Raw genomic sequence first — 23,527 nt, 5'->3', positions numbered from 1 at the left:
GAATTTCACAGATTGAGAAGCCTGGCGGGCGCTAGCCCATGGGGTCACAAAGAGTCAGACACGACTGAGCAACTAACATTAACACCAACTAACACATCCCTTCCTCACACAGATCTCTGCCCGAGGCTGGGCATCATGACTGAATGCTGGGTTTTTACTGGGGGGATTAATTGCCTCTGTTTCCTTGTTTCTCCCCCAGGGGGGCTTTTTCTGTGGTCCGACGCTGTGTCAAGCTCTGCACCGGCCATGAGTATGCGGCCAAGATCATCAACACCAAGAAGCTGTCAGCCAGAGGTAGGGAGGGAATGGCTGTGTTGGCCGGTGGGAGCCGGGGGCAGGGGGAGCCTGTGCTGGGGTTGGGGCGTGGCCTGTGGCTCCCTGGCGACACAGTCGGAGTGGGATTCGTGGCTGCAGTGTGGTGTGAACGGGGTTCATGGCTGCGCAGGGCTGGGAGCAAGAGGCACCCACACACCCTCACACCTGGAATTGCACTCATGCTCTCGTTCAGGGGCTCGTGGAACCCCCATCTCTTCTCCCCAGGGCTGGAGGGGAGAGGCATGCAGCCAGGTGGCTGATGTGGTCAGATAGTGTCATCTGCCCAAGAATGTGGGCCAGAGGAGGATGTAGGGACCTGAAGACTTTGGATGCTTGAGGGGCCACCTGAATGGCATGTTTCCTGACTCGGACCCTGCCAGTCTTCTGGACCCAGGGATGCATGTGGGGACTCATCTGACTGTGCTGGGAGGGCTGGTTTGGGGGGGGGGTGCCTGCAGGGGTGGATGTGATGCTGGCCACGAGCTGGCCTTGGGCATGTGGCCTCACCCCATCCGGCACTTCCCAGGCCCTTGCTGGGGGACAGCCTGTTCTGGGCAGATGACAGACCCCTGATCCAGTGGTGTTCCATGTGGTGGGGGTGGGGCAAGATGTGGGGGGAGGGGATGACATGCGGTGAGTGAGTGTGACAAGGCCATGGTGGAGGTGCCGCCCCGAGCAGGTGAATTCAGAGCACAGAGGTGAGGGGACAAGGGCGGGGAACCAGGGAAGGAGTCTGGCGGGACCTGCCACCCCCTAGTGCTGTGGGGATCCCATGGATCTCCAACCCAGGATTGGACAGGAGGGGGCGGATGAGCCCTGGGCAGACAGTGCTGAGTTAAGCCCTCTCTCACCTCCTCCCATGCACACCCACGACCCTGGTTAGCATCCAGACACAAATCTAATTGAGAGGCTCCTTCTCCTCCAAGAGGCCCTGACTGTCTGCAGTCCTGGACCACATCCCGCCCCATGGTTGGTGCAGAGAACGCCTCCGTCTGTGGGGTCTGCAGCTTCTAGCCCAGCAGCCTGCGGGGGCGAGCAGCTGAACCTGCTGTGTGGTTCGCTGAGCCGTGTGTGGGTGTTTGGGTGCCTGCTGTGTACCAGGCCTTCGGGGCTGAGTGTTTCCAGGGGCAGACGCTCCGGTCCCAGCCCATGTTGAGAGGCTGGCTGTGCACCAGTGGGGTCAGTCCTGCGTCCTCATTTTTGCTGCGGATGTTAGGAGGGGACAGGGGTGACACAGGGCACTGTGGAGACAGGAGGTCTTGGAGCCAGTGCAGCCCTGGGGCATGTGTGGTAGGAAGGCTCAGATCCTGCAGCTGGACTGATAACAGCAATGGCACGAAGGCTAATATTTACCAAGCGTTTGCTGTGTGCACTGTACTGCCAGATGCAGGGCTGCTTCTGTGTCCCCTGACACTGGGTGGGCGGCACTGGTCGGATACCATTGTCACATGTGTTTGGGAGCTGTGTCTGCATACGTTGCATTTCTAAAGCAGGAGGAGCACTCTGCTTCATTCCCTAGGCTTGTGCCAGGCCACAGGAGGCAAGAGAGCCCACCTTCAGGTGCCCCCTGGACTGTTGAAGGAGACCTTCACTCATTCGCCAGCTTTACCCAGCGCCTCCCACGTGCCCGGCACTGAGGACGGGGTGATGAGCAAACACATCCAAACAAACCACTCCAGCCCCATCTTCAGGGTGGGAGCCCAGGGGAGAGCACAGGAGATTGGATGGGTCTTGAAGGATGAATAGGAGTTTGTGAGACTCAAGCAGAAAACCACTTGAGTATAAGTATGTTTCCGTGGAATCCGGCAGCTCCTTACAAGTATATTCACACTCTACTGTTTATACCCTTAAAGTGAAAGTGTTAGTCGCTGAGTCATGTCCGACTCTTTGCGACCCCATGGACTGTAGCCTGCCAGGCTACATGGGATTTTCTAGGCAGGAACACTGGAGTGGGTTGCCATTTCCTACTCCAAGGGATCGTCCCAACCCAGGGATTGAACCTGGATCTCCTGCATTGCAAGCAGATTCTTTACTGAGGATCAGGAGCAGTGGAAGTCCGAAATTCCCCCGTGTTCCACAATTACTACCTGCTCTTTCTTCTGCCCCCGCAGCAGCAGGCCTGCTGCCCGCTTCCTGACAGCCAGCCTGCTCTCTGCCCTTGAGTCCCAGAGGCTGGGCCAAAGAGATCCCGGCTCACGGCGCCATTGTGGGGCTGTGCAGACCTGGGGCTCCGTCAGCCCTGCTTCTGGCCTCAGTGTCCCAGCTGGATGCAGCCCGGGCTGGGCGGTGGGAGACAGGGCAGCTAGCCAGGGCTGGTCTGGAATTGGAGCAGCCAGCTCTTGCCTGCTGTCACCTCCCCTCCGGAGCACTTCCCCTGTGAAGACACTCCCTGCTTTGCCTCCGCACTTGGGCCCTTGCATTGCTCAGGTCTGTGAAGGTCTTGGGCATTCCCCCAGCCTGTTAAACTCATTATCATGGAAAATTTCAACCACCCCCAAATATAGATAAAATGATAGAATGAGCCCCCAGCTTCAACACAACAGTTTTCAATATTCGGGCAATTTTGTTTCATCGGTAACCCTCCCCATGCTCCACCTCCACTCACATATCTTGCAGCAGATCCCAGACTACCTGTCATTTCACCACAGTGATCAGCGTGTTTCTTTAATGGAAAAGGATTCTAAAACCAACCAGCCACCTCCCTGTATAGGGACCCAAGGGTCTTCTGGCCCTCCCCAGCCCCTTTTCAAGCTGAATGGGCAGCTGGAGGGGTAAGAGGAGAGCGTCTCGGACCCCCGACCCTCATCTTCGTGCTGAGTGTGGTCCAGCAATGGGGTTTGGCTGATGGGTTGGGTTTGGTTTGGTTGCTATGTGGCCTTGGCCACATGGTCCTGACTGCCTCAATGTGTGACCTTGGCTGTGTTACTTAGCCACCCTGTACCTCAGTTTTCTCAGTTGTAAAATAGGGATAAATCTAATCGCTACCCAGAGGGGCATTGTGAAGGAAAGAGGAGTGAGGTGCTTTGGAGGCAGCCTACCACAGTGCTGCCCAAATACCTTTTGCTTTCTTTTGCGTTTCTTGCCAGACTATCCTGCCCAGCCTGCAGGTGCTAGGACTCCTCCTCCAGGAAACCTCCCTGGGTCCTCCCAACCAGCTTAGAAACCAGGAAGCCCGAAAGCAGTCACTTTACAAATTTCTCCATTGATCATTTGCTCCTTGAGGGCAAATGCAGAAGTTCATCTCTGCACTTTCCCAGCTCCCAGCCCAGAGGCTGGGAAAACACATGTATGAACATCCCACCCTCTTCTTACTACCCTTTGAGGGCTGGCTACATAAAACCCAAAGTTCTCACCTGGCCTGAAACTCTGCCTTTGGCCCTGTCTCCTCTCTCCCTCCCAGCAGCTCTGGTCAGGCACTGGCTTCTTCTGGTTCTATATACCCCAGGGCCTTTGCGCATGCCTTCTCTGAGGCTCAGACTGTAAAGAATCTGCCTGCAGTGCAGGATACCCGAGTTTGATACTTGGGTCAGGAAGATCCCATAGAGAAGGGCATGGCAACTGACTCCATTATTCTTACCTGGGAAACTCCACTGACAGAGGAGCCTGGCAGGCTACAGTCCATGTGGTGGCAAAGACTTGGACATAACTGAATGACTAACACTTTCACTTTCCTTCTAGAAATGCTTTTCCTGAACTTTGTACCTGCTTAACTCCTGTTGATGACACTTCCTCAAAGGGATCTCCCTTGAGCCTCCAGTAGGAATCTGGGACCCAAGCACCCTGTTTTCATTTGATGGCTGTCTCACCCACTGCACTGCCAGGCCTTGTGGGCAGGGCTTCATCTGTTTCGTTCACCACTGTATCTCCTACCCTCCACCCAGGCCCTGAGAGGTGGGGAGCTCTCCATAAATCTTTTGGAATGAATGAATGCTTTGAGTGAGTGGATTTTGAAGGAGCAGACAGGCAGCCTGTGCTGGAGTCAGGTTAGTCTCCCAGGTGTGAAGCTGGGACAGGCATTGGGTGGAGCAGCATCTAGAAGAAGGTGTGCTGCAGGGTTGGGTTTGCAAGGGAGATCCCTGGCCACCACACGTCTGAGCATCTGGGAAGTCCAAGTCCAGGAGAAGTTCTGTGGTGAAGCCAGAGAGTGGTCAGGAAGCAAGGAGGGGAGGCCCGGAGCCCGCTGCTCCTCCCTGAGTCCTGGCGTTCACCTCACAGCCTGCACCTGTGGCGTCCTGCAGGGTCAGCCTTGATCCATACAGAGAGTCCTGACTCCAGACAGCGCTCCCTCCTGAGAGAGGCCATTCAGAAATGCTTGCCCCAGCTGTTGTCCTGGAAGGTGGGGGCAGGGGATCCATGGGTGGGGAGTCTGCTAGGCAAGTGGGAGAGTGGGGAAGTGGAGACTGGACTCAGAGGTTGGAGGGGAAGCCCCTCTTCTGCCCGCTTCATTTTCAGTGCAATGTGGAGGGGCCTCACCCAGCCCTGCAGTGAGGGGGGTCCACTCCTGATCCGAGGAGACTGGCTTAGCCTTTCAAGGCTTCCAGTGATAAAGAAAGCGGCAGGAGGATGCTGGCGCTGGACACAGAAAAACTGTCCCATCTGGTAACTGACTGACAGTTCTTGGAGCCACGAGGACACTGCAGATTACATCCAGCTTGTGCCAAAGGCAGTAAGAGTTAGATTTTTTAAATTTAATACTTAATTAAATAGAGGATTGTGAGACATTCAGAGTCTGTGAATGTACTGAATACTAAGAGATTATTAAACTACCATTAACAAAAGCAGTTAGAGGAAAATTAATTGACGGAGGTGGTGGGGGTAAGCTGCTCATCATCAGGCACTTCTTGTTGCTCCCGCCTCCCTCTCCCCTCCCCTTGCTCCTTGTCGGCACCAAGTGGCTACTCTTTAGGGCTCGTTTGGTGGCCATTTGGAGGACACCCTATGGACCGAGCTCTGTTAGTACTCACGGGCCCCGAGCAGGTGTCCCAGAAATGACCCCGGTCAGCAGCTGACCTAGAGGAAGGAAGGAGGGACACGGCTGCACCGGAGTGGGGGCTCAGGCCCCTGGGTATTGTACCCTGACCCTCAGCAGCATTTTCTCGAGGTCAGTGGTGGGAGGCCTGTGCCAAGGACGAGGAAACAGAACCCCACAGAAGCAGAGTGGCCCAGGAACCCACGGTTGTGATGAGCAGAGCCTGGGACGCTGGCAGCTCCAGTTTTCACCCAGCTGCCCAGGGTCGAGGGTCACAGGGGAATCAGGTGGGAGGGCTGACCTCCCAGGTGGGAGGCTGACCTCATAGTGGGTGCTCACAGCACAGCTGGGAGACTCACCCTACCCGTGAGGAGGCTGAGGCCATGGATGAGATCCGGGCTCACCTCTGACCCTCCTCCTGACTCCAGGCTGATGCTTGGTTTACCTCCAGCTACCTTCACGTAGGGTCACGCCCTTCACAGGGTCCAGATGGCCCCTCTGCCTTGAGGGGCGCCCCTGTCTGCGGTGTAACGGGGAGGAGTTATCTGGTCTCTAGGGGCTCTGGGGCTGAGCCTGAACCCCTGGCCAAACCTGCCCGGGCCCCTGCTTTCCTGCTGCAACCCGTGCTGCCGGTTTCCTGTCGGCCCCCACGACCCACAAGCGGGAAGACATCCCGAGACAGAGGATAATGGGCGCCGGGAATTCGCCGAACTGGGTTACTGGAGGACGCGCCGCCGGCGCCGCATTGCAGGGGCGGCGGAGCATGCGCAGCGGGCGCTGGGGCGCCCTCCCTCCTTTCCTTCCCTCCTCTCCCCTCCGCTCCCCACCCGTCCCTTCCCCTTCTCCCCCCTCCCTTCCCCTTCACTCCTTTCCCCTCCCCCCTCTCCCTCTCTCGAGCACCCCTCCCTCACCTGAGCACCCTTACAGGGACATTCCGCAGCCACGACCCCTCCCTTGCAGCTCCCAGGGCCCCAGGGCCCCAGCCAGGGCCTCACTGTATAATGTCCTAATTTCAAATAAAAAATGATTTTTTAGAATAAGTATGTCCTAGGCTCCCAGCCAGCCTTTGGTGCACCTTGCTCTGGAGTAGAGGCTCCAGGGGACCCTGGGCAAATGGGAGGGGTTTTCCCTAGGGACCCAGAGGGTGCAAAGGAGTGGGGGTCCCTCCCTTTGCCCCAGGGTCAATCTTTAACTGGACAGACTCATTTATCCCAGATTCTGTTGTCAGGGCGTGGGTTTGTGTGGAGTTGCAGGTGTCCTGGTGCAGGTGGGGAGGGAGTAAGAGGGAAAGTTGGGGGCTCTTGTGGGAGGTGACCCCCCATTCCCATCCCACTGGGAGGATGGAGGAGCAATGAGGGAACCAGACTGGGGTGGCCAGATTTTGCAGTTAAATTTGAATTTCAGATAGGCAATAAAAAATATTTGAAGACAAATATGTCCCAAACTGCATGGGACATGCTTCTATTCGAAAACTGTTTACCTGCGCTTGGGACATATTTATATTAAAAACATACTTGTTGCTTATCTGAAATTCAGATTTAACTGGTCTTTTTTTTGAGCACTCCATGCAGCATGTGGGATCTTAGTTTCCCAACTAGGGATCAAACCTGTGGCGCCCTGCAACGGCAGCATGGAGTCTTAACCACTGAACCATCAGGGAAGTTCCAAACGGGCCATTTTGTGTTTTATTAGGGAGTGCTAAACAGAACTGTTGAGAGAACACGTCTTTGTCATTCATTTGTTAACCAAACAGGCTAAGTCAAAACTACTCCAAACTGGGCGAAGGCAGAGGAGGAGAAGAAAAGGAGAAGAAAAGGGCCAGGCTCTGTGGGCAGGAGTCTTCGGGGACACCCCCTCCGTGTTGTTGGTGGCCTCGCCTGTGAGGAGGCGAGACGGGGACACCCCCTCCGTGTTCTTGGTGGCCTCGCCTGTGAGGAGGCGAGAGTGGCAGCTCTGGGGCCCTGCTGATGCTTCTGGGGTGTGTCTGATTCTGGGGCATGGCTGTCCCTGTGAACCCCGGGTCCTGTGGGCTCTGGGGCCTGGTGGCTTGGATGATACACATGCTCTGTGTAGTCAGGCCGCAGCAGTTCCCATTAGGCTGTAGAAGGTCAAAGGAGTGTGGGGAGGTGGCCCAGCCCCAAAAGGAGGGTTGGTCCAGGGTTATTGGGAAATGTTCCTGAGCTCCCGGGCTCTCTGGAGGTTGTTTCATCCGTTGTTCCTGTCATCCCCCCAATCTGAAGAGCTCCTTCCTACCACCCCTGCCCACCCCACATGCACCAAGAGCTCCCTCCAGGGGTTCAAGGGGCACCCGCAGGTTTGAGGACCCTCTTTCTGTCCCACTTTACAGCTGACAAAACTGACGATATGACAGGATAGTCATTTATGGTCGGATCACCTCTTTTTTTGCCTGTTAGTCCAGGTGGGAGCCCACCATAGGATCGTGGGCATGACCAAACCCAGGACAGGCAGCCCAGAGAGCTGAGGTGGGCGGCAGGCTGCGCCACACAGGCTCAGGGCCTGGGAGGCCACTGCCCGTCACACAAGCCACGCAGGACAGAGTGAGCAGCCGACTCCGCGAGGCAGGCTTCATGGTGATGGGAGAGCGGGGTGCCACTCGTTCCCCCAGGGGGCCGTGGTCGCTTGTTTGAATAATTCCTTGCCTGCAGGGGGCTGAGGCCACCAGTGGGGGACAGGTCAGGTCCGAGCCTGGGAGAAGCACCACTTGGCTGGAGGAGCAGGGTGGGGTGCCTACAGCTAGGCCATTAGGAGCCCTCCCGGTTTCACCAGACTTCAGAGCAGTGCATCACACCGGCCTCAATCATGAGATGCCACGTCTTTCTGCAGTGGTAACATGCTGAGTAATGTCAGCTTTGAGCCTGAAGAGGGCGCCTCTGCTCCCGGGAGGAGCCGCTGAAAGGCCAGACCAGAGGGACCGTGGAGTGAGGGCTCAGAGGTCTCAGTACAGTGGGGTGGGGAGCCGCAGGATGCCGGCCGAGCTCCCAGGCACCTGGCAGCTTGTTCCTGCCCCTTGACAGCCCTTTCTTTGTTGCAAAGAGACAGTGGCAGCTGCAGAACGCACACAGGTGCCCTTGCTGGGCCGTGTGGCTGCCAGGTGATGCTGGTGTGATAATTGCTGGTTGCCTTTTAGAAACAAAATCTGCTACAAGAAGCTACAGTGGCAGCTGTTCTTTTCATCCTCATGGCCCTGCCGGTGCCACCAGGGGCTGCAGCGAGACTGGACTTCCCTGGGGCCTCCAGTGCTGGATGCAGAGCAGGATGAGATGCCCCCAGGACCCTAGGCGCTCCCTGGGTGAGCAGGCTGGGCTCAAGCATGTCAGCCTGCTGAAGGCTTGAGAAGCCTGGTGGGAAGGCCTTGGGATGGCTGAGGCCTCTGGGCCGGTCCCCCTGGGTAGTGGCCCAGCCCCATCCCCCCACCCTCCAGCCTTCCTGGGCCCTGTCGGAAAGTTGGGAGCGATGTTAATAACAGCCAAGGGCCCTTGGCAGTTCTGCAGGCCTGTGAAGAGCCCAAGAGCTGGTCCGTAAACAGCAAGCGCTAGTTGCAGTGGTCCCGAGGCACTCCTGTGCCCTGTAGTGGAGGAACCACCAGGGTCTCATACTGTGCTCGCCTGCGAACTTCATCCTCCCCCTGAACCAGCTTGTACCCAGTGACAGTGACAGGATGGTCAGGCCCTGCTGCAGGACACTGCGCTGCCCCTGGACTTGGGCTGGTTTGCCCCATACGTCCCAGGCCCGGGAGCCCTGTCAGGAGGCAACAGCCGCCGAGGCCCTGGCCTGGTGATGTCCTTCCTGAAAGACCTGTCCTCCTCTGCAGCCTTCCATCCTGTGCCTAGAAAGGGGATGAAGCCGAGGTTGGAGCCTCCAGCATCACCGTTGCTGGTCCGAGTAGTTGTGACCAAACGCCAGGGGTCCTGCACCAGCCAGAGACAGAGGCACCCCTCTGCTGGGTCGGGGGAGGGCAGATGCCGACGCTGTCCATCTCGGGAGGTTTGAGGAGAGCTCTAGCCTTCGGGGGGAGGGGGAAGCTTCCATGTCCTGTTCTGTGTCCAGCTGTTGGCTTTGCAGGGTAGGCATGGCCCAGGCTCCCTTTCCCTCCAGGCTAAACCAGCAGTGGGCTCAAACCGGCAGATGCTGGTGCTTACACTTGAACTGGCCTATGACTGCCCTGGTGCACCCACCCCCAGGCCTGCCCACCCCCTTCCTAGGACCCTGAGGATCCTATAGGTGGTGGCACAAAGTGCCCAGGCTGAGGGCACCGTGGAGGGTGCCAGAGTTTCTGCTGTGGACTCCACTGGCTGCTCCGAATGTCCAGGGTATTCTGTCAGATTCCGACCCAGCAGCTTGGAACCATAAGAGCTGCCTGCCTGTGTTCCCGTGCTGTGTCCCGCTGGACCCTCACAACTTTGGGACACGTGAGTTAAGGGCTTGATACTGGGTAGTCATTAACATGAGCCTAAATGAAATGGATGTGGATGTCCATGAGCCTCCAAAGACTCTAGAAAGCTCTCTGTGCCATCCGATGGTGTAGGCGCTAGAGACAGGTGGGAAGGAGAGGAGGGCACCCTGAATGAGGAATCCCAGGGCCCAGTGGGGCGGGTCACCTGGGGGACAATGGGTCCTTGTTGTCATGTGCAGCCATGGACTCCCACCTCCCTTTGGAAGAATAGAAGCCCCTGGAGAGGAGAGGGGAGACAACTGCTGGGGTCCTGAGTGTTGCCTTGGAAAGAGGCTGGAGGAGGGAAGCAGGAAAGGCAGGGAGGATGACAGGCCAGGTGCCCAGCTCTGCACGGTGGGCTGCGGGGAGGGGCTAGCTTCTGGGGCAGGGGCCAGCAGTGGGGGTTTCCTCTCTTCGGTGGCCTCTCTCTGGACACACTCCCTAACCCTTTTCACACATGGGAAACAGACTCGGAGCGCAAAGCTTGGCCCTGTTTAGGGCCCTGTGCCCAGTATCCCCATGGTCACTTGAGTCTGGCCCATAAGTGAGCCTCCCATGCCCCAGCTTGATGATGTTGGTGTGAGCCCACCAGCCTGGAGGGAATGGAGCCTGGGCAGCACCCAGCCTGTGGAGCCAACAGCTGGACACAGGATAGGATATGGGAGCTACCCGCCACCCCCTGACGGCTATGGCTCTCCTTAAATCTCCGGAGATGGGCAGCATCAGCGTCTGGCATCCCCCCATCTGGGGGAGGGTTGGCTCTGTCTCTGGCTGGTGCAGGACACCTGGCATTCGGTCACAGCCGCTCAGGTGAGGACAGGAAGGCAGCCGAGGGCAGGCGCTCCTGCTTGGGCACCCCACAGCTGCGTCTTCCTGCTCCACCCGCACCGCATGTTCAGGCGGGTGATTCTGTAGACAAGTCGCTGCCTGGGGCCTGGCCACACACACACTCCCACACCTCATAGCCTGAGAGCTGGCCCTGTCCACCCCTTCCCTGTGGGCACCCTTCTCCCCTGAGACCTCAGCCACAAGGGGCGGGTGTTCCACACTTCATGCAGGAGTGAACCCAGGTTGGGGCTTGACCCTGATATGATGCTTGGACTCCCGCTGGCTCAGTGTCCAGTAGCTGCCAGGTTTGGTGAGGTGTCCTAGGCAGCAGCCACAGTGGCCCGTGACCTCTAGCCGGTGCCCTGACATGTTCCAGCCTCCTTGTCCCCGGCCAGGGGTCCAGTAGCCACCCAGAGGGAGAGAGCAACCCAGAGCCCCCTCCATGAGCTGGGCAGTGTGGACCTTCCATGCAGGATTTCATGTTCGGTCCAGCATGACAGCATCCTCACTTCTGACTTCCTCACTTGTCCCAGGCTGAGCCGGGGGAAGCGGGTGGCAGCCCCTCCCAGTGGCTGGGCCTCCTGTCCTTCCTCCGCCCCTGCCCGGCACCTCGCGGGTGTCCTTCTGCCGGTCACAGCACTGCTGCTGCTCCTGGCAGCTGGCGAGGGGCCAGCCACCCACCCACGTCCCTCCTGTCGCCCTTCTCCTGGCTCCTTTCACCCCCACCCCACTCTGCTGTGAGTCACCCACAGCCAGGGAGCAGGTGGAGGCTGGGGGGTTGGGATGGCAGCTGTCACCGGGCCTTGGGTCCAGTCCTGATCTTGGGGACACAGCTCTTTGGGTGCCTGTTTCCTCCACCGTGATTGTGCCCCACCCCGCAGGGCGCAGGCATCCTCTCCCACCTCCAAGGGCTGCATCTCCCCTCCCGCCCTCAGCAGCCTCCTCTTCGTTCTTGACTCAGCTCTGGGTTCTCCCATCTGGGGGTCTGTGGCTGGGGGCGCCCGCCTCGCTGATGAGTTTAGGATAGTGCAGAGCTGTTTTGAGTCTCCCGCTGCCGTTCTTCAGGGCATCAGAGTGAAACAGCTAACGCTGAGACCACCAGGTGGCGCCCGCGGCCCGATGGCTGTGTGTGGCTGCGCCAGCCCCTTCCTGCTCCTTGGGGGCCCCCTGCCCGTCTCCTTCATGGTGGGCGGTGGGTGCCAGCTACAGTGCAGCCCCAGTTGGACCTCTCCCCGCCTCCTGGGGCCTCCTGGGGTCTGGGAACTGCACTGTGCCGCCTCCCTTCCCGGGTCCCCTGGCCACCCACCTTGGGGACCTCCAGGACGCGGGGTGCGCCTGGCACTAAGGTCAAGGTAGAATCACTCAGAAGCTTCCAGGCCCCTCGTTGCTAGGGACACAGGCTGCGGAGCTGTGGGGTGAAGCCTCCTGGGCTGTGGCAGGAGCTTAGGGTGCAGGAGCCGCTGATCACAGGTCCCATGTAGCTGGTGTCTTTGACTAAAGTTCTTTTTGTTTTGTTGGATAAGCACTTTCTTGGGGTATAAATGAATGCTGTGTTTTATCAGTGGAGTGTTTCTCGGCAGGAGAAATAAATATCTTGTTTCTGCCTCTGCTGACTTTGGGGAGCAGGTGTAAATGTCATGTGTGTGTGTCAGGTTGCCCCAGACGCACCACACCAGTCATCTTTGGCTACCGGCCCACAGGTACTTAGGTGGGTTTCCATGGGTGCAGATGCATAAGGTGCCTGAGCTTTTACAAGATGGTTGAACTCAGGAGTTCCCCTTTAGAGCATCACATCAGAGGGGCTGTGAGAACTGAAGCTGTACCCCCAGGAATGGCAGACTCTTCCAAAACCCCCCTCTGGCATCCCCCGTGAGTCCTCCCACCCCCTACTTGCTGTCCTTGGGGCTCATGGTATTGCTGCTCTACTCCTTGGGACCTAGGATGGGTGTCCCCAGGCTTCCTGGGACATGCTCAGTCTGTGGGTGGGAGGAGGGCAGAGAGGCCTCCTTTCAACAGGGTGGGCTTCTGGAGGCTGGAGGGAGCTTGGCTTGTGCCCTCACTCCCTGGCCCCTCATTCTTCCACACCCTGTTTCGGAGGTGTGCGTGAGGGGAGACGAAGGGATCAATGCAGGGGAGGGGGCCCCACACTGTCTGGGGGCAGGATGTGTAGGGGTGTCAGTGGGGTGGATTCTCAAGGCTCGCTCGTCCTTGGATGCAAAGCTGCACAGGTGTGGGACACGTGTCGAGCCACACACCAATGTTAAGAATTAAACACTAGCTGACATGGCAGTGAGTCCCAAGCAGCAGGTGCCTGGGTCTCAGGGCAACTCTGGACACCCAGACCCTCAGGGGCACCAGGCCGCAGCTCTGGGAGGGCCCTTTTGAGTCTCTTGGCTGGGCTCAATGCCCCCATGACCTCTAGAGCCCTGGAAGTTGCTGGTTGGCCCCTTTTGGGGTCACTCACTGCCCGCCCAGCCAGGACATCACTGCAGTGGGCATGGCAGGGCCTGGCTGCTCAAGAGGACTCTTGGACTTCCCTCAGGAGGGAGCACCAGTCTGGGGTGCCCGGCATGCTGAGGGGTCCTGGTTGGGGTGGGCAGCCTTTTGACCGTGTTCTCTCCATGGGCCTGCTTGGTGGTCACTGCTGTGGTCTTCTGAGTCCAGACAGGTCTCTGGGGCCAGAGTTCTGGGAGGAAGGCAGGTAGCAGGCTGAGCAGGTGCGGCAGCCCCGAGAAGCCACAGAGCTTGCTCAGGGTCTCTGGCCCGTCAGATGTCCTGTCCACCAGGGGACGGGTTAGGTGGGGTGTCCTCCCAGGTTCTCACTGACAGTGGGAGGCACTTCTTGTGCAAAGCAGACTGGGTTAAATTTGACTCCCCCAACCATGTCTATGGTTGTCTATTATTATGTTAATTTTGAAATTCAGAGACTTTGTAGAGGGGCATCCCTGGTAGCTCAGCTGGTAAAGCAATGCAGGAGACCCCAGTTCAATTCCTGGGTCAGGAAGATCTGAGAGCAAATCAGAGGATGTGGGCAGAGCTGGGATGCTGGGTTCTTCCTCCCACGGCCACATGCCTGGCCTGAGGTCAGCCTACTGGACCTGAGAGGGACAGCCTCCTCCTCCAGCCCCTTCCTATGGTTTCTCATTCCCATCCAAGGTCACAGAATATCAGCTTAGATTTTCAATTTCAGGACAAATATTTCAGCAGCTTTTATGACACACTCTCATCATATTTAACTACTGACTTTGTGCTTACTGTAGACAGGACCAAATTAAACAAAACAAAACAAAAGAATACTTTTCCCTGTGAGAAAAGTAACACAAGGTTGTTGTCAAAGTTGGGGGAAAAATATAAAGAATAAAACTTACTCATAATTCTGCCACCCAGAGCAGAGCAGTTACCATCTTGATGAGATGGCCGCACTTGGACTTTGACCAACTTAGAACATGTGTCGTGATACAGAGTTTCAGAGCTGCTCTCTGGTCAAGTGCTGCCGTGCCTGACATGGAAAGGAGACAGCCAAGAGGGTCAATAACCTGCGTGGCCATGGGGTAGACATCTATACCTGGGCTGGGCAACCTGGTGCCCCTTCTTGGCCCTAAACGAGTGATTTATCCCCCAGACACACTCAGGAGTAGAGCAAGATTTTTTGGATGGGGCTCTGCCATTGGTGATAAGACTCAGTAATACAGTTGTTTAAATTATTTGCTTCCCAAAGATGGGTCTCCACATGAGTTTTCTCCTGACTTATTTATGACTTATTTAAATCAGGCGATTTTTCCAGGAAAGACGACCACCTCTGCTCTTATCACCTTACCGTCCTGGGCTTTCTCTGACCTCAGCCTTGCTCCAGCCCTGTCTGCATGTAGGTGAGCTATTCATGAGCCATCCACATCAGGAGGAAATGAGCTATGACATTATGGGGACAGGGACAAAATTGGAATATGGACCGTAGGTTGGACTGAGTATTGTATCTGCGTTGGATTTAGTGAGTAGGGTGACTGCATTGAAATTACGTAAGAGAATGTCCTTGTTCTTACAAAACACACACCGAGCTGTTAACCTGGTGAAAGGACATGAAGTGTGGGGCTTACTTGCTCATGCTGCAGAGGAAGTTAGTACGTGCAGAGGAAGTACAGAGATTATACAGCAATGCCCCATCCATTAGCACTTTGTGCTATTCTTGCAGCTTAAAGTTTGAAAAAGTCTTCAGATAGGGTAAAAAAAAAAAAACACTAAGCAAGAACAGAACAACCCCCCGAGCCCACCAGCCTGCACCTCCAGGCCTCCTTACTCCTGGCTGTTGCAGGAGCCACTCCCCTCCCCTCTAGAGTGACGCTTGCAGATGGGACCCTGACCCCCACCCTGTTATGTTTGGCGCTGCCTGTTTATGAGCTTCATACAGGCGGGAAAGTGGAAGCCACGCCGCTCGTGTGCTTCTGTAGCTGTTTTCCACTTCTCCTTCCGAATGGTGGGTGACTCTTGCGCTGCGTCTTGTCTACTGATGCCGTGCCCACCCCGCAGCAGTGTGGGGAGCGTTTGCTGCATTGCGTATGGAGGTGAGGGCAAGACGGAGATGGAGTGAGGCAAGGCGTACGGGTCTGTCCCGAAGGCCCACCCACTGCCCTGTGGTTTTGCCAGAGCCCTCCCAGTCACAAGGGGTCTGGAAAGACAGGTGGGAGCCAGATGAGCAGCTCAGGGAGGTGTTAGCATTTCCGGGGCGGCAGTGGGGGTGCAGGGCGGGCTAAGTGCCCATCCTGAGAGGAGGGAGAGCCTGCTGGATCTCCTGGAGATGTCTGTCTGCAGGCATGACTTTCCCCTCTCTGAAAGGGCACGCGCCTGCCTGCAGGTATGTCCATGTTCAGGGCTGTCCTGAGGCTCCCAGCCCACCACCATCACGCAGCCCAGGGGGAGCTGACTGTAGAATGGGCCAGGGGGCGCCCTTCCTGCAGGAAGACTTGGTGGCTGGGTCTTCCCCATCCCCTCAGTCCATCCCGCCTCCCAGCAGAGCCAGGGATGGGCGGACAGGTCTGAGGAGGCCTGGCCAGTGGCTTTACTGCTTCTGAGAACATATCGTGATTAGCCCATTAACTGTGTCCCGCTAGTGGGGCTGTCGGGACTTCCCTAGTGAATCAGGTGATCCTGTGGGCTTCTCGGGTATATTACTGTCCTCAGCCCTCACTGTGAAGGGCCCAGGGCAAGCAGGGGTGGGGGCAGGTGTTCCAAGCCCCGAACACCCCCTCTCCAGTCACATCCCACCCCGGGGCAGCCTCCCTCCTGATCCCCCGCCTTTGTTCGCCATCTGGCCACACCTCTGTGCCAGTGCTCTGCTTGCTGGCCTCGAAGTGAATGAAGTGCAGTTTGGGTCTTCCTCTGTGAGCGGCTTGTTCCACTTGGCCTCATGTTGGGAGACTGGGGTGATACGCACACGGATGTGTGTGTTCTGTTGTGTGATTTATTTCTGCCTTCTCTGGTCAGTGGAAATAGGTTTTTGTTTTTTTTCTGGTTTTTGCCATTATAATCTCATCAGCTTTTAAAATCCTCCTGGCACCTCTGTTTGTTTGAAAGGTAAAACTTCTGGCTGATAAGTTTCTCAGCCCTTGGGGGCAAGGAATTGAGGTTCTGTGCTTCTGGGGGTGGAAGGAGGCACCCAGGGCTGGAGTGAGGAGGGGTAGTTTCAGGAGCAGCAGCAGTCTTGCCTGGGGCAACTTCCTTCTGAGGCTTTTTTTTTTTTTTTTTTGATGACTTAGGGAATTTTTGTTTCTCTCAAGCTTTCTGAGTAATGCTTGGTAATTTTTAAGACTTGTCGGAAGTCTACCATTTTGAAAATCTGGGGATCGTGTTGCATACCCATGACCACTTTGTTTCATAAATTTCAAAAGCACTCTCCAAAACATAATTTTAGGGAGCCTCATCTTACCTGTGTAAACATTTAGATCCTGTGGAAGGTCCTCTGAGGCCTTGACTCTTCTTCCTGCTGACCTGGCATCGACACCAGGACCTGTCAAAATCCAGGCCTGTGTTTTGTAGGTTTGTGTGTGGGGTTGGGGGGCGGGTTTGTCAGGTCACACATCCCTTCCCCAGATGTCCCTCCAGAGGAAGGCCTGGCCCCAGGCTGACCCCGCACACTGGTCAGACGCCCCCAGTCGGCCGACAGAGCTGCTCTGCCAGCCCACGGCTGCCTCTGATGAATAAACTAGGCCTCAGCAGAAAGCTCCACAGAGAACAGAATTAGGACAGATAAGGAAAGGATTAAATTGGTGCTGTCAGTTCTGTTGCTGACAGCTGGCATTTTTTCTTCCTGCATCACGTGGGGAAACTTTTGGCCCCTAGTGAGCACCAACTATGCCTCCCACGGGCCTCTCGCTCCAGGCCCTGGGCAGCCTCTTCTAGCACCAGCGCTGCCAGCTGGGGGTCCGGGCGTGGATAGGGGGCCCAACCTGACATGTCCCCTGGGCAGGTGGTGGTCAGCCGGGTAGACATCGCAGGAAGTGTTGCCTACGTCCCCCGCCGTGAGTCCCGTGGTTGGCTGCCCGTCCCGCATGCCGTCGAGGGGCTCCAGGGCGCCACTGGCTTCAGGGTCACAAGGTGATGCTGTGTCCCTTTCTCTCCCCAGATCACCAGAAGCTGGAGAGAGAGGCTCGAATCTGCCGTCTCCTAAAGCATTCCAACATTGGTGAGCGGCCCGCGGCGGGGTGGGAGGTGGGGAGGGGGTCCCAGCTCTCCCATTACAGACAGCAGGAGGACCCTGAATGTGTCCCTTTCCTTCTCCATTGAAGTTTCCCACCCTCAGGCCCCTGGAAACATCTCCTCCTTTTGACCCAGAGGGATTCCTGCACAGACTTTGGGCAGCCCCCTGGGGGAGGTCAAGGCCGGGTTCCTTCTGGATGGGTCCCTGCCCACCACTCTATAACTAACTCTGTGCCAAGATTCTGGTGATAACACACAGGAGCCTAACATTCTGGCGCTTCAGAAAAGCAATGTGATGACCTGATTACAGAGAAAAAAGTTTGGAAACCAAAGACCAGTCAAAGACTGGCCCAGCCCTAGCCTGAGCTCTGAGGACCGAGGTCTGATTCTGGAGGACCTCTGCTCTCCCCCAGCCCAGGGCTCTTGGAACTGTCATCTGGGGTGGGGATCAGCTGCCCTGGGGGCCCGCGGAGTCCCCGGAGCCCACGTGTTGGCCTCAGGGAGTGTGCTGCCCTGCCTGCGGTAGGTCCCTTCTTTCTGCAACCTCCAGACTGAGTATGGACTCAGCCCAGACACAGTCACAGGAGCTGCTGAGACCCCAGACCCTGGAAGTCGGTGCAGATTTCCTGGGGCCTGTCAGCCTCTGCCCACCCGCCTCAGCTGTGAGGGGCCCCTTGACCCCACAGCACAGCTGCCTGTCCTTCTTCACTTATCCCTATAGGGACTTCTGAGGAGCCCAGGACCCAGGCCTTGCCCACACTGGGAGGTAGCCAGGAGACACAGAGGGGACGGTGGGCCTGTGGCCTCAGAGGCACCCAGGGAACTTGTCAGGGTGGATTCCTGGGCCCTCTCACTCATGTTTGACTCAGGTGCACCGGAATGGTGCCCAGGACTCTGTTTCAAGGGGCGCCAGGCTGTGCTGAGCAGCCGTGTCCAGGCCACTCCCAGACCAGGGCCTCGGCCGCAGGGAGGGCCCGGAGGGACCCTGGGAAGAGCTGAGAGGGCTCCCTTGGGAAGCAGGGCATAAGCTGTGAGGGCCCTCGTGTCCGAGGCGGTGTTCAGAGGTTTGGAGCTCAGAGACCTGGATTTGGGCCCCGCCTTCCCCCTAGAGAAGCCGTAGCAATCACTGAACTGCTCTGAGCCCCAGTCTTCTTGTTCGTGGACTGGGTGTGTTTCACATGTGTGTCAGTGATCCAGGCTTCACAACAAATCACCCCATAACTCAACCAACAGACACTGATTTTCTCTGTGTCTGTGGATTCAAGAGCAGTTCAGCTGAGGGATTGAGGCTGCCACGCATTTTATGAGATCAATGCTTTTGTTCAATACTTATTATGACGTTTAAGACAGCAGCAGCAGGGTAGGATTCTCTTGAGTCTGAGGGCCTGGGGCAGCTGGGCAGGTGGCCTGGCTCTGAGCCAGCCGTGCTCAGGGCTCCAGAGACAGACAGACAGAGAGGGTGACAGAAAGTGAGAGAGACACACAGAGAGAAAAAGACAGAGAAGCAGAGACAGAGCCAGAGGGAAACAGAGAGACACAGAGAGAGACGGAGAAAGAAAGAAAAAGAAATAAAGACTGAGACAGAGATGGAGAGGGAAGGAGAACAGGGAAGACTGTGCCCCCCAATTATGTCAAAATATACAGAACAATATTTATCAGTTTAACTCTCTTTAAGTGTACAGTTCTGTGGTGTTGAGTACGTTCACGTGTTATGTAACCATCGCCCTTATCTGTACTCAAAACATTTTTCATCATCACCAGTGGAAACTCTGCATCCGTTAACACTGACCCCCACCCGCACCCCCAGGCCCACCACCCACAATTCTGCCTTCTGTCTCTATGAATTTGACACCCTAGGAACCTCATCAATGGACCGTACCATGTTTGTCTTTCGGGGACCGGCTTATTTTACTCAGCCTGGTGTCCTCAAGCCTCATCCTTGCCGTAGTAGGTGTCAGAGTTTCCTTCCTTTTTAAAGCTGAATAATATTCCACTGTGTGTATGTTTCACGTTGTGTTTATCCATTCATCCGTCAGTGGACACTCGGCCTTTTTCTGCCTGTTGGCTATTGTGACTAATGATGCCATGAACATGGGTGTTCAAGTCTCTTTCTGGATCTCTGCTTTCAGTCCTCTGGGGGTAAACCTCGCAGTGGAATGGCTAGACCATATGGTGCTTCTGTGCTTAACTTCTAGAAGAAGCACCATGCCTTTTGATGGTTTGGTTTGGAAGGGGTGATGCCGTCACCTTGCCTTTTTCTGTTTGTTGGAAGGAGCCCAGCTCTCCTCTTAAAGGAGGCTCATCAGAGGATGGGAATGCCTCTCATAACCAACACGGTAGCACACAGTGTCTCCTGCTGCTGGCTGGGCTGTCCAGTTAGGAGCGGGTACCCAGAGTCAGGCCCCCATGGAGCAGCCCACAGGCAGAGCCCCCCACCACTCTCGGGACTTTAGTTTCCATTCGCAGACAAGCAGGCACCTGAGCAGAGGAGACAGGTGCGAGCTGCCTTGGCAGTGCCCTGTGTGCGTACACTGTGGGGACTGGGCAGCCCCACTGCACCATGTGGGTCCCCAGGAAGCAGGCCAGGGTATCCAGGATGGGCGTGAGCTCCAAGGCCTCAGTGTGGGTTGTGCCCTCCATACACATGTCCATGTTGTACCCGACTGTCCGGGAGGTTGGCCGCCTCCACCTGGGCTCTCTGGAGTTTCTATTCAGTGCGTATTTCCCACTGCTGGCGGGTGCCTGGAGTGGAGACTTAGCCGAGGGCAAGGCTTCCTCCACTCTCACCTCAGTGGTGGGCTGTGGCCACCCTGAGAGGTTGCTGCTCAGCAGGTGAGCGTGTCCCAAGCTTCCCTCCCTGCCCCTGGAGCTGTGGGTGACAGATTAAACAGAGCCCATGGTAGGCAGAACCATCTACAGCCTTTTAAAATGGGCCCCATCAGGAGTGAGTAGAGCCATCAGCCTTGACTCCGAGGAGGGCAGCCCTCCGCCTCCGCAGCCTCCTTCCCTTCTCCTCTCAGCCTCCTTCCAGCCTCCCCTCTGCACACTGACCCCCTCTCTCCTGGGCCTGGCTCATGGATGGCAAATTCCCACCTCCTGGTTTCCAGGGCTGGAACTGCCCTCCCTTGCAGGATAGTCCATATAGTAGCTGGGCAGGTGGGCACCAGGGAGTACGATGGCCCTGGGAGGACTTCCTGCCTAGATGAGGCAGCCAGTGCAGGAATGGAGGGTAGAAGGTCTCCAGTCTCTGACAGCTCAGGGCCCATGCCACCATCCACAGCCCTTCCCTCCCAAAGCTGATCATATGATAGGTCCTGGGGTCCTTCCTCCCGTTGCAGTACTGCAGTCCATGGAGGGGTTTGAGGGGCAGCTTGGGAGGGGCAGAAGGACCAACCCCACTGAGAGCCCCCTGGCCTGGGACTCTGTGTGGTCCCTGGAGAAGCAAGCCCCACAGTGGGAGGCTTGTCCTGGGGCTCCTGACACCCCCTTGTGGCTGTTGGCATCCCCCAACCCCTTGCTCCCAGGCTGGACTCTCAGGAACCACCTGGACTCTAGTTGCAGCCGCTATATGTCACCCGCAGTATTATTTACTTACTGTTTTTACTTAAATAGATTCTGTGACAATTCCCTTTTTTACTTAGTCCCGTCTGTGAAATCACAGGTCTTTTGTGCTAGGTGGGTGTTCTTCTAAACCATTAAAGTAGTGCATAACTATTTTTTAAATGTTAAAAATATTCAAGTGAAAAAAAAGGAAGAGTGTGTGCATGCGGCCTTGACTTTCAGGCTGAGGGTCCTGCCAACCCCCTCTCACCTGCTCCAAGGAGGCAGGGCCTGAGGGCAGGGGTGGCCTCCATGCGGGGGAAGAGGGGAAGGTCAGCAGGACCCCAGATTTATGGACCCCTGGACTCCCCTGGGGAAGGAGGATTCCCCTGCATGGGAAGAGAAAAGGGTTCCCCCCAGGAGTATCCCCCTGGGGGTGCTGTCTGCAGGCCTGGCAGGGTGGTGGAGGCAGACCCCTCCACTCCCTTCCCCTTCCACCATGGGCCTCTCTTTGCTTGGAGTTCCAGGGGACGCGGCTGGGGGCAGGGGAGGCTGCTCAGAGGGGCCGACCTGCTGGTCCCCCACCAGAAAGGAGTTGGCATGGGGAGAGTTTCACTCAGTGATTTTGCAGGAGAGTCCTGGAGGAGGGCACAGTGAGCCGGCGGTCTGTTGCATGTTAGGAAAGTGCAGACCCACCTGGTGGAGTTGAGGTCTGGATGGAAGCGAGAGGGTGCCAGGTGTTGGCCCCGGGACCTGGGTCAGATGAAGCTGGATACCAGCCTCTTGAGCAGAGAGATCCAGAGCGAGCAGTGGGTGGGGCAGATGGTGAGAGAAGCAGGGTGTGAGATGAGGTGCCCCCTGGAGCCACCCATGCACTTTGCCCTTAGTGACCAGGTGCCCTGACTGCTGGGAGTGAGGCCTGCTCCCCGAGCCAGGCTTTGCTCGGGGGAAAAGGTTGGGGGCCATTGTAGCCAGATTGGGGTTCCTGATGTGAGGACCCTGCTGGCGGGCCCTTAGGAACTCCAGAGCTGGAGGAGAAAGGATGCCAACAGCCAGCTAGAAACCAGAGCAGCTTCGAGGGCATGAAGAAGGGACCTATGGGGCCTGGGAGAAGCCTGCTCTTCACTCTTCGAGCTTCCGCAGCCCTTCCATCGTGGCGGAGAGCAAGACTGCCGGGAGCCCAGGGAGCAGAGGGGCCAAGCGGAAGCTCTGTCCACACCGCTGCTCAGCATTGTGTGAACTGTGTGGCCTTGAGCCAGTCACTACCCTCTCTGTGCACCAGCTGCTGCATCTGTAACCTCTCAGGATAATTGGGATGGTTACTGATGGGCGCACTGTAGGTTTCTGATACAGAAGGCAGGATCTATCACCTGGCGGGAAGTGTCCAGAAATACCTGCCGTTTAGTGCCGGGCACATCTCCAGCTCAGGGAAAAGGAGGCCTTGGAGTTGTGCTCTGTGTGCTGAAATCTTCCTCGCTGTTCACTCACTCATTCAGTCCCTCATTCATTCACTTGTCAACTCCTAACCAGCACAGCTCTGGCCAGGCCTTGTTCAGGCTCAGAAGATGGAGAAAACAAACTGGAGCAGAGAGGGCGTGCATGGCCGTGGCGCCATCCTGCTGACCCTGCAGTATCTGGAGTGGGAAATCAGGGTCTGACTCTTTGTCAGTGATGCCATACTGGGCCCCAGGCAGGTGGTCCTCCCCCGGGGGGGTCCCTGCCACCTTAGCCTGTCCTGACGGGGTGGCAGTGGAGCCCTCTGCCCTCCTCTCCCATGAAGTCCCTCAGCGGCTCCTTTCTAGTCCTGGTGGTGTGGGCCTTCGTCCCCATCCCACCCCCTCCTGTGGTTCTCTGGTGCGTTTGGGAGCAGGGGACCTGGACAGGGACTGAGAGGGCACTGGGTCTCCCTCCTGCAAAGGAAAGGAAAAGAAAGGAAAGACCAGACCTTCGAGGCCCTTGGATGCTGGCTTGGGGCCAGTTGGCCTGAAGGGCCCACGGCTTACCCCTCAGACTCTACCTGCAGTGCCCACCCGGGCCCTCCCCAGCCCGAACTGTGGGAAGCCACAGGCCCTTGGCATGGTGGGCCCTCCTTGGAGGGTTTGTGCTGCTGGCTGTGGGCCTGTGAGTGTCTGGGCAGCGTGGGTGGGCCCTGGGCTGTTGCCCCTGCTCATGGCCTCTCCTGTTCCCACAGTGCGCCTCCATGACAGCATCTCCGAGGAAGGTTTCCACTACCTGGTCTTCGATCTGTAAGTGCCGGAGCCCAGGGACGTGGGCTCTCGTCTGCTGCCAGCATTGGGCCTGGGCTGGGCCCCTCGTAGCCCTGGCAGACAGCCCCCTGACTCCTGGGTCACCTTGCCCACCAGCTTACCTCGTTGGTTTGTTGGCTTTGCACTGGTGTATGGAATCCCCGGGGGATGGGATTGCCCAGCTGGGCCTGTTCCCGACTACCCAGAACAGAGTGTGCTGGAGGCCAAGGCGGGAAGGAGGGAGGGAAGGATCCCGGAGGAATGGTCTGGCCCTCGGCCTTCCGTTACCTTCCTTGGTGTTCTCATCACTGCTGCACTGGGGCCCATGGGCTGGCATGGGTCTCTGCTTGGGTGCATGACTGCCTGTATGTTTGTGATTGTGTGTGTGCATTCGTATATGTAGATGAGCAGGCATCTGTGGGTGTGATTTGTGGGGGCATGTGCATGAGTGGGTTTCAGTGTGTGCATGTGTGTGTGATTGTATGA

The 23,527-nt window shown here is 57.1% G+C and overlaps 1 protein-coding gene across 10 annotated transcripts in view; it reads left to right on the top strand.

The window, feature by feature from the left end:
- Positions 1-23,527, top strand: part of CAMK2B (calcium/calmodulin dependent protein kinase II beta) — a 90,231-nt gene that overhangs the window by 32,438 nt on the left and 34,266 nt on the right. For all 10 annotated transcript variants that reach the window (XM_018047020.1, XM_018047024.1, XM_018047019.1 and 7 more), the window contains exons 2-4: positions 200-294; positions 17,182-17,241; positions 22,987-23,041. In XM_018047020.1, the coding sequence (XP_017902509.1) occupies positions 200-294; positions 17,182-17,241; positions 22,987-23,041 (210 nt within the window). The remainder of the gene's footprint in view (positions 1-199; positions 295-17,181; positions 17,242-22,986; positions 23,042-23,527) is intronic.

The sequence above is a fragment of the Capra hircus genome, chromosome 4 (assembly GCF_001704415.2).
Source record: "Capra hircus breed San Clemente chromosome 4, ASM170441v1, whole genome shotgun sequence".
NCBI lineage: Eukaryota > Metazoa > Chordata > Mammalia > Artiodactyla > Bovidae > Capra > Capra hircus.
This window is presented reverse-complemented; position numbering and strand designations above follow the sequence as displayed.